This window comes from Pangasianodon hypophthalmus, chromosome 3 (assembly GCF_027358585.1).
Source record: "Pangasianodon hypophthalmus isolate fPanHyp1 chromosome 3, fPanHyp1.pri, whole genome shotgun sequence".
Lineage (NCBI taxonomy): Eukaryota > Metazoa > Chordata > Actinopteri > Siluriformes > Pangasiidae > Pangasianodon > Pangasianodon hypophthalmus.
In genome coordinates this window covers 32,364,318-32,377,939 of record NC_069712.1, presented here as the reverse complement: position 1 = coordinate 32,377,939, position 13,622 = coordinate 32,364,318, and the positions used below count along the sequence as shown (strand labels likewise).

General features: G+C 38.5%; 1 protein-coding gene across 2 annotated transcripts in view; it reads right to left on the bottom strand.

The window, feature by feature from the left end:
* Positions 1 to 3,014: 3,014 nt before the first annotated feature.
* The window catches only part of kcnh5b (potassium voltage-gated channel, subfamily H (eag-related), member 5b), a 44,269-nt gene continuing 33,661 nt past the window's right edge, over positions 3,015 to 13,622 (bottom strand). For both annotated transcript variants that reach the window (XM_034302607.2, XM_034302608.2), the window contains exon 11: positions 3,015 to 6,079. In XM_034302607.2, coding sequence (XP_034158498.2) covers positions 5,033 to 6,079 — 1,047 coding nt within the window. In that variant the 3' untranslated portion in view covers positions 3,015 to 5,032. The remainder of the gene's footprint in view (positions 6,080 to 13,622) is intronic.

The window sequence follows — 13,622 nt, the reverse complement described above, 5'->3', positions numbered from 1 at the left end:
TGTAATGACATACTGGTAAAGATGAACATCTGGATTATTTATTCAGTTAAAAACACACATGTACACTGCACATGAATCCTCTAACCGTTTGTCACAGAAGACCGAGTTTCTCTGTTTTCACTTTCTCCTTCCTGGCTTCCTGACTTCTGCCCACCTGCACTGTAATGAGACTTCTCCAGGAGTTTCCAAACTAATTTATATCTCGTCTTCGTTATGAGCCAGGAGGGACGACGTTTGCTGCAGGAGAAGCTGCTGAATTAAACTGCTAATGAGACAAAGTCGAGCTGCAGCAGATGAGTAACTTTATATTTCCACTTGGCTCTGCGCGCTCATTTCATGTTTTCTAACAAGTAATAAACATCAGGGAAAAAATAAAACAAAACAAAACAAAAAAATTGTTGCACAGGAAATGCTTCAATGGAAGTTATGGGGCAAAAAGTAAATAATTTTTTTTTTGCTTTCTAATAATATCATTCCATCCATCCATATCCAAAAAACAAAACAAAATAATCATGTAAGAAAATTAAATGTAAAAAAATAAGAATTTAGAAAAGATAAAAGATTATATAGCAATAAAAAAAAAGAAGAACTCAACTTGACGACTTTGTTACTTGCTGAACCACTTTATTATCTTGCTTCAGTGTCCAGGTGACCAGTAGATAAAGTTTTCGATTTCATTCTGATTTTATTCTGATTGTGATTCTTAAAACTTTGCTTGCAGGAACTAATTAAGATCCATTCTGTCTGGATGGAAATGGCAAGGAGAGGACAGGCATCCAGCTGACAGGTTCACTGAAAGAGATGAACGTTTGCAGAAGCATGAGAGTGTAGACGTAGAAATGGATGCACTGTAAGAGACAGGAAGCGAAGGAGGTGGAGGCAATGGGGAAGACAGATGAAAGGAGAAACAGAGAAAACAGAGGAAAATATGGAAGACATCAGAATGCAATAATCTGCTGAGACAAACAGAAGGAAAAGAGACAGAGAGGGAAGATGGGGAGAAAAAGAAAAAAGAAAGATCAAGAAAGGAGAGAGAAGACAGGAAAAATACAAAGGATAGATGATGGAACAGAGAGAAGACACATGCTGAGAGGGAAATGAGAGACAGAGGATGAGGAGAGGATGAGAAGAAAGAGAGAAGATGGAGGGGACTGTGCAATAAGGAGGGAAAGAGAAATATAACAACAAAAAAAGAGAGGGAAAAGAGATAGCCGAAAGAAAGAAGATAGACAGAGAGCCAAGACACAGGGAGAGAAAGAAAGACAATGCAGGAGGCAGAGAGAAAGATAGGCAGAGAACTGGCAAAGAAAAGAGAAGAAAGGAAAAATACAAAGGGTATAAGAATATATTGGAATGGTGAGACAGAGAGGGGAGAGGGAGAGAGAGAGGGAGAGAGAGAGAGACTGGCTCAGCAATACTGAATATTCTCCTTCACACTGAGGACAGAGAGCAAAACCAGACAGGAGGAAAAGTCATGTCCTCTAGATGGACTGAAATTACAGAGACACAGAGGACTGAAGTGTAAGACAATCTGACTGACACTAACACTGCCACGTGATGAAAACCTGACAGGCCGTGACGAAACCTCTACTACAGACCAAATCACAGTGTGTGTACTCAGACTGAAAAACTCATCGCCTGTTTGAAGTAGTAGTAAATACGAGCGAATGTAAATCTCTCACTCTGGCAGTAGTGCAGCAGCAAATCACAACTTTATATTAATGCATCATAAACTCTCCTCACAAACAGATTAAAAACCTGTATAATCACTGATATGGTGAAGTTTTCTGTAAGGAGATGTTTATTTAAGGTTTATGGAAGGAGTCCCCAGTGTCAGTGCTTTGTAACAGTCAGATGTAAAGCTGTAACTTTAAGTTTTCCAACATCATCAGGACAGCAGAGTTTATGTTTTGTGGTCTCTTGTTAACACGAAAAGCTGCGTTGTTTTTTTTTTGTCTTATTAAATTCAAGATAGAGAAAAAAGAGAGGCTGGTGATGTGAAGACTGTTTATAGCTGCTATAATGTACATGAGAAAAGGAACTAATGGACATTCCACAACATTAAATTGATAAAAAAATTACAATGTTCTTCTTGAATGAATAAAAATAGCAATCATTGGCAAATTGCTGCAGTATAAGAGGAATAAAACACTTCAGAGTGTGCTGTTATTAGAAAATAATCAACTATGGGGTGATAGCAGTAACTCTGCTTCATCACATCCTTTCATTGATTACTTTCCTATAACAACATGCCCCAAGTGTTTTATTCCTTACTTATGCTTGATCATTCTGTGTCCTCTAATCTTCATCTAATTCTCTCTTTCAGTCGTCCAGAGCATCACTGTGTCTCCACTCATTCTGTCTCTAAATAAAAATACTGCTGTTTTTGTATTTGAAGGTGTAATGTCTGTTTTTTATCTCCTGTCTGTCTGCAATCTGATTGTTTTATACTGCTTTCATTGCATGTCTTGTACATTTTGCATCAGTTAACTAAATTAGATGTTTCTCAGCAGATAAAACACTAAAGTGTGCAGGGTACACATGTTAAATCCAAGACTGGGATGAGAAATCAATCCAGAATAACACCACAAATGGATCAAACCCTGACCAGTCTCTTAAACTTCACTGGAAGACAACAATAAATAGATTACATACATATATGGCATGAAAATGGATACCATGCAAGTTAAAAAAACAAGATTAAAACAATTTACTGCTGCTGATGTGGGAGTTAATATGGGCAGTATTGCATTAAAAGAACCGCTCCAGGCTTCTCTCAGTGGAGAAGAAACTTTTTGTTCTTTTCTGAACTGGGGTTGTTTCAGAAGTTACCCAGTCGCTCACACGTCCACGGCCAGCAGCCGCATGTGCAAGCGGCTTGAAAAATCGTTAGCTCAATGTAACGCAATGTAACGCGTCACGTTTTCATGGTCTCACACTTCAGCTTTACACCTCTGAAGTGAATCAGACCTGGTGCTGAATCTTTCCAAACCAGATTTTTTTCCATGCTTTATCATACATGATTATTACACCTTCTGTTGGTTCAGTGGGGAAAATCCCAACTGGGGTCGTGCTGTGCTACATCTAGCTTGTGCAATCGTAGCTTGAAGTTACCACCTAGTCAGCTGAGTATCAGCTCTGCGTCACAATATTACACACATAGTCGAGAAACTTTCAGGTCTACAGTCAAATCATCAGTCAAATGTACCACCACTGTAAATTTAACCTCAAAAGTGTAACTGGTGCTTAAGGTCCAATTGTGTTCTTACAAAAGATACAAAAGATGTAGCACTGAGGACACCACCCATTAAGTGGCACATTTTATTGAGCATTTAGTCCATTTGAACAGAATCCTGGTGTGTTTTCCCACTTGGTGCAGTTCTTTAGTCAGGTGAGATCACAGCAATCACACTTGTGTGCAGTTTGAGAGTGTCTGAATGAGGTAGTCTTGATTCGGTTCTGAGTGAACTCTATTGCAGTACGAATTGATTCCACTCTGAATCGACTCTACCGCAGGAAGTGAATCAAACCTGCCTTGTATTTTCGTTTGTAGTGTTTTTTGTTCTGTAGAAGTGAGCTGCTAAACTGAGCCAAAGGGCAGAGCTGTAAGCTGCAGAAATGTCACGTGTTTTGGAGCAAACAAAAAGAGAAAATATCTGTGTCACTGGATGCGACACAGAAAATGTTTTAAACTAGTTTTAAACTAATTATTTATATGATTATTTAATCATTCCTTTAGTGCCAGTTCCATGCTCTCTATGATTTTTGTGAATTCTATGTGCACTTGCCTTTTTCCCCCTTTTTCTGAGGCCATATTTCTGACCAATGAATGTATCAGTGCCTTTTTGTTCAATTATGTGCAGTGTAAAACAAAAACCAAAGCAAACAGCAAATTTATCAAATGTATCAGATTTGCGGGAGATCACAATTTTGACTCCTGACAATGCAACAGCCATCCGCGGCAGTCCAAGACAGTAAAATTGGCCATGCTCTCTGGGTGGGAGGGGCATACTTTCTTTCTCATGTCAATCATACTGGTCACTAGCCGACCAGTAGGAGTCTGTGAGCTCATGAATGCATAATAGGGCGGATAGCGCTTTCCTCCAAGGGCATTTCGCTGCCCCGTGACACAGGTGGGCAGCAGCGGTTGGCTGCAGTCACCTGTCTTGGAGGAAGCATGTGTTAGCCTTCAGGTGAGCAATTTTGGGAGAAAAATGAGGGGAAAAAAGGTGTCAGTTTCACTCTGGTTCAGAGTTGGCCCCCTGCTGAATGGTTTTACCCGTTCCTCTTAACTAGACTTACTAGGTTTAGTTAATCTTACCTTCGTGATGTGTTCTCATGCTGAAGTCTCGTTATGTACCTGTGCTATGTGGATCTACCTGTGCCTTCATAACAGCAATGATCTTCCACCTAAAAACAAACAAACAAAAAAATCTCCATCCAAACGAAATTCATTCATTCCTGTCTGCTTTTCCAGTTCTACTCAACAATAATCTAATATTCCTTAGCCATTTTCTTATAGATTTATAAGAACACATTTTGTTTTTTCCAGGCATATTGTGCCACTTTTAATCAAAACTCTCCATATTCTGAATAAATATCATCCACACAATCTGAGTGAATAAGCAAACCTCATCTGCATGCAGTTATCTGCATAATATACAAGCAAGTACTGTATAATATCGTACAAATATTACCAACATTTGATAGGCTTTTTGTCTTTGGCAAACCAGAACCCAGCTGTACATGCAGAGTTAAAAAAAAAAAAAATCAGAAAATAGCTTCTCAGTAGTTTCTCAGTCTCCATCTTAAAGAGTACATGTTGTGCAAAGTTGTCTAATAAAGTTCCCAAGATTCCAGCAATTATAAGTGACCACAGTGCTCCTTCTGTCCAACCTACCACTAGTCAAGCACTCGACACTTTTCAACGAAATTTTCAATTTCCAAGAACCTCCAAACAAACCTCATCTTTTTCACATAGAGACCAGTGCTTTAGGAGTTTTTTTGGTTCAGCATTCATTTTTGTTCTTGCTCAGATCACCACTTCATCGCTGTCTGAATCAGGACTACCCGGTGTAGAGATGGTGAAAAGTTCTTCTGTTTTAGGTTTGGGTCTGTGTATTTGTGGTGTACAGGTCTGACCCAGTGGATCGTTCTGTTCTGAGAGCAGTCTGAGGATCTGGCCTACTTGTTCCTCTAAAGCGGCCATCCTGGAACTCAAAGCTTGGATCTCGCCCCGTAGCTCCAGCCTTGCCTCCTGAAGCGTGGTCTGAAATGACAGCTCGTGGTATGAGAACATATCCCTCGATAGTCCTTCTCCGCCACCACAGCTGCTATCGCCCGGTGCGGGACTCTGCACTTCTTCTACATTATCTAGCCTCTGATCGCTTTGGGTCAACCCACTATCCCATGAGTCTGTTTTACGGAGCGAGTTCTTTCTGGACCTGGTGACGTCCATGACGCCTTCGATCTGCACCTTGACCTCGGGTGAGAGCCGTTCTGTAGACGCCGCTTTCGTCACGTTGTTCAGCCCTTCTTTCCTACTCTCCTGTGGTGGCGAATCCGGGATGGCCATGTTGTTCTTCAGCCGCATCCACCCACGACCGGTTGCGACCGGTTTGGTGCGAGTGGCGTTGCTCAGCTTCAGTCGGGTCATGCTCAGGGTTTGATCTCCAGCGGGCTTCAGTTCCATGACATCACAGTTGTTTTGTTTGAGCGGGTCACCAGGTTTGGAGAAAGACAAAGAGTTCTGGATTGGTGTGATCTGCGAGATGGTGACCACGCTGCTACAGGAACCTATGCTAGATCTCCCATTCTGCACCGCATGCAGCGTGCTCTGGGGGATGGAAGTGTGTGTGTGCTGTAGCTGAGTGTGTGAATGTAGCTGGAAGCTATGCTGGTTCTTCTCCACATCAATCTGGACTGAAGCCTCCTGGTTGCGGAGCTCCTTCTGCTGTTTGAATTTCTGCAAAAGTTTTCGGACCGGGTGGTCCACGGGGATGGTCAGTGGAACCTCGTTCTTCGAGCGTTGACGTTCCTCTTCCTCCTTTTTCACATCACTGATCTTACGGAAGATGATCTAAAAAAAAAAAAAAAAACATATTTATGCACAAAGGCCTTTGGGATATACTGTAAACTCTCAGAAAAAGGAGTTCCTTAAGGATTCTTTGCAAAGTTAAGTTTTCACAGTGTCCTAAAGTGGTTCTACTTAAAACTCATTCTGATATTAAACACGCTGCTTTAGAAACAAACCTAAACTCTCAAAACATTTTGGTTGACCCTCTGGGTGGACCTGAAAAGGTTCTATGTAGGTCCCTACAACATATTGTTTCCTTTTCAACCATTTTTTCAAGTCAAATGTATTTACGTAGCACATTTTAACACAACTTTTGTTGACCAAAGCCTAAAAAAATTTCTTTTTGAAAACTAAGAACCCATCATTCTCCAAAGAACCCTTTTGTCTATGAGTATGTGTATTAATTGGGTAAGTGTGCAGTACAAAATCCAAATTATTGGCAATTAGTACTTACACAATGTCATTTGAAATTGTTACAAGGATGTTACAAAAATAACAATCCAAAAAAAAAAAAATTCAGCTTGGAAAAAAAAAGTTTTACCACGAGACTTTCAGTCTCCAAAGTTGATTTGAAGAAGGCAGCGTATGACATGTGGCAGAGTTTTAACAGAAATGTCAAGACGAATGTGCAAAGATTTGCCAAACAATCTGGGAGCGTTAGAACAGATGTCAGGAAGAATGTGCTGAGCGACGAGAATGAGAGAAGCCAATATTATACCTCAGGGGATACAAAGAAATGAAACAGGTTTGAGGCAGTTATAAAGGCAATACAAATTAATAGAGAATATTTATACCAAATATTAAATAAGGAATAAAACACTTGCTGCTATAGGAAAATAATCAATCACAGGATGGTGTGATAAAGCACTGTTCTGATGTTTATTATTTTCCTATAACAGCACACCCTGAAGTGTTTTATTCCAGTTATACAGCAAGAATTTGTCAATTTACAATTTTCTATTAATTATAGAATGACACACATGACTTTTTCTCCATTTATAGTTACATTTATGCTGTGAATCGTGAAAGAAGTAATCACTCAGATTATATGGACGTATGCGTATACGAAACATTATTGCATTATTGCATTGCATATTTCTCTGTCTTGAAGTTAATAATACAAAAAAACATAGTCATGTTACCGAAAAACCACAAAAAGCGCAAACTCCTTTGTCCTGAAGATGTCAGAAAATTAATCAACACCTTCTGACCAATCAGAAGCAAGCATTCAGCAGCGCTTCAGATCCAACATACACTTGACGCAGTGAGTGATCGCTGTTCTTAAAAGATTCTCTGCGACGTTTCTGAAAGCAAGTAGCATCAATAAGGACTGTTTTAATACAGACAGAAATATACAGTGCTATCATTACATCTGAAAATGATTAAAAATATATTTTCACAACACAATCCCATCTTTGCTGCACAGGCAGGTGGATTAAAATCAAATTTTCTCAGAATCTTTCTACAGTTGATACTTATTATGTCAAAAAATACATTATTTAAGACTCTATAAGAAATCCTGACTCTTCTGTTCAGACGTTCTGTAGATAATTACATTACGACTGAGCTGCTCTGTTAAAAAAAAAAAAAAAAAAAATGACTCTACCGTGTTTACAGATTGGTAGTGAGACACTTTAATACAGAGTCAAAGATTAGCCAAAGATACTATTTTTCTTCTTTTAATTCTGCACTGTACCTACTCTTTCTACAGTCTTTCCTTTGGAGATCTGCCTCCATCTTAAATTATACATTTTTACTTCCTCTCTGGTACTTGTCCTTTTATTTCCTGTCTGTCACTCCTCCTTTCCTCTCCCGCTAGCAGCTCTCCTAAGGCTCAGTGATGGAAAAGACGGCTTAGGCAAGTTGTTCCACATTAAATTATTTATGGTGTCCTTTAGCTTCATCACAGTGCTTCAGATAGTCTCCAGATTTAAAATATAGCAGTAGGCACATACTGTATGTGTGCAACCCTAAAGCAATAGTTCGGAGAACTTTACAACTTTCTTCCTGAATTACTTTCTTCCTCATTTACTCAATCCTCTAACCTGAACTCGTTCACCCCGTGAAATATTTGGAACAGGAAGTTACATCATCATCATCATCTTTGTGCATTTCCTGAAGATCATGGGAAGAAGAAAATAACATTCTCTCACTGTTTTTCCCAACAATATTGTGATTTTGACTTTAAAAGTACAACCCTGTTCCACAAATTAAAGATTGGCAATGAAATATTAATTAATAATAAAAAAAAAACATTAGTTAATGCCCTTGTGTCATTAGAACAGTCAGTAATGAACCACTTTTTGTGTATTTGCTAATTCTATTATTAAAAAATTGTTACTCATTTAAGAGCAAAATGCAGAGAGAGCGAGAGAGTGAGAGAGAGAGAGAGAGAGAGAGAGAGACAGAGAGAGAGATGGGTTAACACATTTGTTTAAATTGACATTTTCAAAGATTCAATGTTGTAAAATGCAGAAAAATGCTAAAAAAAACCCCATTAAATCAAGTTTTAAAGGTTACACACACTAAACGTTACCACAATCGTGGAATCACCCCCAGATAACTGATCTCATTTTGTTTTTGGTTTTTGTTTTTTTTATTTTTTTTTTTTAAGTCTGAAAGTCTAAATGGCACAAAGACTACATTTCGGTTCCACTCTGGCTGTTTGTTTCTAAAATTCTCTGTATTAGCGCCACATGTAGGGACTAAATAGAGCACAGAGGCAGCTGTGTCGACATCGACGTCCCACGCACTGCCTGCATTTATCTTTCAGCGCCTGCAGCCAGACAGCAGGACACATCGAGAATATTCTTTGTCTCTCCCTCTCAAACACACACACACATATTCTACTCTCCCTCCCTCTAGTAAGCCATAATGAATTAACTGAGATATTTCCATCACCAGTGGGAGACACTGAATTTTATATTCTCTTATAATCTAATAATGTGAAGTAATGAATACTCATTATACACTCGACAGTGCCGAAGCCTTCAGGCTGTTCTCATGTGATTCATTGCTTATTTATAGCCTGAAACAAATCTCAAAGTCCCCTGAATATAGTAAAGCTGACACGATATACTGTACATGTACTTTATACCAACAGCCGTGATGACAGATTTAATTCCTTGCACTTTTTCTAAGTTTCATCATTTGTCTTTCCCACTACCTTATTTTCAAAAAAGTCATTTCAATAATTCACTATGTTGGATGAATAATTAAAATGAGTTGTTTTAAGTCTGAAGATGGCATGCACGTTTTCTCTCAAGTCTGTCCTCACTTATACGAACGTAAAATAACTGTCCCACACTCACGCTGGTGTGAAGACAAACTAAACACGCTTTATTTCAGAAATAACAAACAAACTGTAATCAATTTACATCACACACATCGATAAATTAGGGACAAATTAGTGTAAGTACACTCTACAGGGTTTCTTAAGGGTTCTCAAACGGGTAAGGGCTTCTTAGTTTCCTAGGAAACACTGTTATACACAGAATTTGTAAGGGTTCCTACGGAAGAACAAATCGAGTACTTACAGTGTGGTCTAAAAATCTGAAACCACACTGAAAATCACTGAAAATAATAATAAAAAAAAAGTTAAATAAAAAGAAATGTTCAATATATTGAATATTCAACAATCTAGATTCTGCATTAGATTTAAATTTAAGCAAATTTGTGATATTGACCATGTTACCTCCTTTGTACAAAATTTCAGATTTTCAGATTTCAGAAGTCTTATCTCTTCCGTTGAAGCACGTGTTCAGATAACATTCTGTTGGATTTGCTCCAACATGGATTGTCAGGTTTCACACAAATGTGCGGAGTCCTTGCCAGCTCGTGCGCACTCTGACACACACAAACACTACGAAATTCTGAAATTCATGTAAATATTTCTAAGACTCTACTTTTCATTCAGGTTATTGCTCATAATTTGATTTGTAAAGGTATACAATACAATACTGTGGTGCCTCGATACATTTTTGATATAGCAAAAAATGAATATGTGCATTTAGAGTTGATTAAAACATTCAACGTTATATAGGTACGAAACTGAAATGTAATAATGACACTGTTTATGTGATTCATTCAGACTCTTAACAGCGTATAATGAAACAAACATTACATTAGAACGTAACAAAATTAAACATAGCTAAGCTCTGTTAGCTATTTGTGCTGTCAGAGTCACGCAGCTCTCTGCAGCCCTAGATGTGTTTTTGAATCCTGCGTTCTCCAGTTTGAACTTCCCAATTGCTGCAGTGATTTATTTAGCCCAGAAGGAAAGTTTGCCATGCACAAGTGGATGTCCTGTTTTTTGTTTTAAACGGTTTACCCTATGTCTCACTTTATGGCTGTGTTATGTTGTAATGTGTTGTTATTCTTGTTTATGTTCATACCGCTTTACTGTTTTTAATATATTGTGAAGCATTATGTGACAACTGTCTATAATAGCACTATATAAACAAATTTTACTTACTTACTTACTGTTGTAACTGTAACTATCTGATAGTGTAGTAAATTACTGGAAAGCTAAAGCACTCCCAAACACTAGACCTTAATGATTTGGTTGCTATTTTTCATGCCATTATGCTAGTGTAATGGCACAAGAAAAACAGTGCGCTTAGAAGAAGAATGTGGTTTTTAACCCCTGTAGCATCTTCTGATTTGAGAAGCTGAATTTTCAGAGGAGGGAATGTGAGCCTGATTACGTTTAAATGTTTATTTCACTGTTGAATGTAATTGAGAGCCTGGTATCGAGCGACACGATGCAGTCTGCCATATCGTTACACTCCTAATCATTTGGAATAAAAATTGTACTAGAAAAAAATGCAGATAGCAGCATTTTCACTAGTGCTCTCAGACTTTTGGACCCCACTGTATATTACCCTATCATTGCTGGTTCAAATAGTGCTGATTGTTAATATTTTTTAAGGTTAAAAAAGGTGAATATTTGCCATTAAAAGCTTTAAATAAAAGCATCCACCAAAAGAATAACTGAAACTCTACTGGATATCAGTTTCTGTCTCCTGTTTCCTAATTGATACGTCACCTGCTATCAGACTAAGCATGGGCTTTTAATCGTAATTTGCTTTGAACGCTTTGTATAGTCACGTCTCCAGCCTTCCAATCAGCCCATGCGCTCATGTTTCTTTAATCGTCACGTTAATGACACTCTATCGCTCCACATTTCCTCAGAGCCGTCCATCCCCACGCACAGATGGAGGGAATTATTGGGTCAATGGAAATGAGGATCAGAAGGAGGAAGCAGCATACAGAGAAACCTGATCAACATGTCTCACGAACCATTTTCCGTGCCAACTAGGTTAATATCATGCAGCACGCTGTGAATCAGGAGATGCAACATCTATGACATCTATGACATTGTTTACTGAACAGTGAAATGAATTTGAGAACATTGGGTGGTTTGTGCGAACAAAATTCTTCATGTGTGTAAGCCATGGATCCTAACACTGGAAACGAAGGCTAATCGCCAAGATGCGCTCATTATTATTATAAATGAAATGATCGTTGAAAGTGTTTGCTATTATGATGGGGGATAAAATTTTGACTTCATTGTAGTTAAAGGCAGCTCTGACTTTTCTTATGAACTACACACAAATGCATGTTTGCTGTGTGTGTTGCGTGTGTTGCATGTGTGAGAGAAACCAGAGGCATTTCTGTTACACACACACACACACACACACAGATGCTCACTCTCCTCATTAGTTAATAATGGAAGACTCCACCTTGCAGTTATTCTAACACAGCTGGAGAAAGTAATGTAATTACCTGATACTACTGTTGCAGCGACCACACACACACACACACACACACACACACACACACACACATACAAACACACAGAGTAAGCCAATCTTTTAAAAGTCATGCTGCCAGAAAATTCACATACTGTTTTTTGTCGCATTTTCTCTCTCTTTCTCCCTCCCCCTCTCTTTCTCTTTGTGTCGCATCAGCACTTGGACATGGTTTAGAAACTTCTAGACGCCTCACTGGGCCAGAACAGCCATTACGCCATAATTCCATAAGAAGAGTGACTTGCAAAGGAGACTAGCCTTCTTGCCTGAAGGGGTGTGTGTGTGTGTGTGTGTTTGTGTGTGTGGTGTATGTGTGTGCGCGTGTGGTTTGTCTTGGTTTCCTCATCATGCGTTTTTAATGATATTATACACAGCATGGATGTTATAGAGACACACAGAGGGGAAGAATGAGAAGAAGAAAGTGTGAGTAATACACTAAAGCATACACACACACACACACACACCCATTAGAAGCATCCATCTCCTCAAGCATTTCTGGGTCATATTATATATGTATTAGCTATGTTTTGTGAATGTGTGTGTGTGTGTGTGTGTGTGTCTGTCTGTCTTTCCACTCAGGTTCACAAGCTAACAAGCACAAGGGAAAAGCACTGACAGAGCTCTCTCTCTCTCTCTCACACACACACACACATCTCTCCGGCTGTCCTTTTCTCCTGATAGTTACAAGCTCAAACCCTAATTCTTTCATTCTGTACATAAAAACTCACTCGAGTGTGAAACTCTCTCTGAACACACTGCTGAGAGTTCCTCATCTCCTCATGAGAGATCTACAGCCAAGAAATATTCTCCTCCATAACCGCAGACGAGTGTATTCTCATCTGTGTGATGGAAATGAACGTTTTTTTTAATGCTGTGTTTTTAAATAAAATGCTATTTGCTTTGACCTGGAGGTTAAAAGTGTAATGCAGCCAGACTCCGAAATTACAGCAGCCTTCATCTGACAAGAGAAAGAGGGGGATTGAGAAAAAGAGAGAGAGGAGCTGAAAGCTTGAAAAGATTTTCTGATTCTTCGTTCTCCTACATGCAAAATTTATATCAGCTAGGAGCCGAGAACAAATGCACTTTATTTTCAGCTTTTATAACCGAAGACTTAAAATGGAAAAATAAATATAATAAGGAAAAAAAAATAAAGGAAAAAAAACTTGACAAAAGCCATAAACTACAAAGTCAAACCGAAACTATATACATACATATGTGTGTGTGTGTATATATATATAAAATCCCCCTAAATCAAGAAATTCACCAGATGCCCATTAATCAATCAGATTCATTACTACAGACTTAACACACCAGTAAGTAAGCAACAAAGAAAGAAAGAAAGAATGTGGAGGGGTGAATGAATGAGTGGATGGATGGATGTGAAAATGTATGAATAGATAGATGAATGGATAAATGGAAGGGGGAATGTATGAATGGATGGATGGATAAATGGATGGATGGTAGTACTTAAAGGAAAAGAATGGAAAGAATAATGAAACTAAGAAATGTAAATGCATGGATAGATGGACGGATGGATGGATAAACTGATGGATGATAGTTTTTAAAAAAAAAAATAAAACCAAGAAACATGAATGCATGTCTAGATGAATGGATGGATGGATAGATGGGTTAACAGATAGATAGACAGACAGACAGACAGATAGATAGATAGATAGATAGATAGATAGATAGATGGTAGTAGTGAATGAAAAAGAAAGGAGAGAAAAACAAAA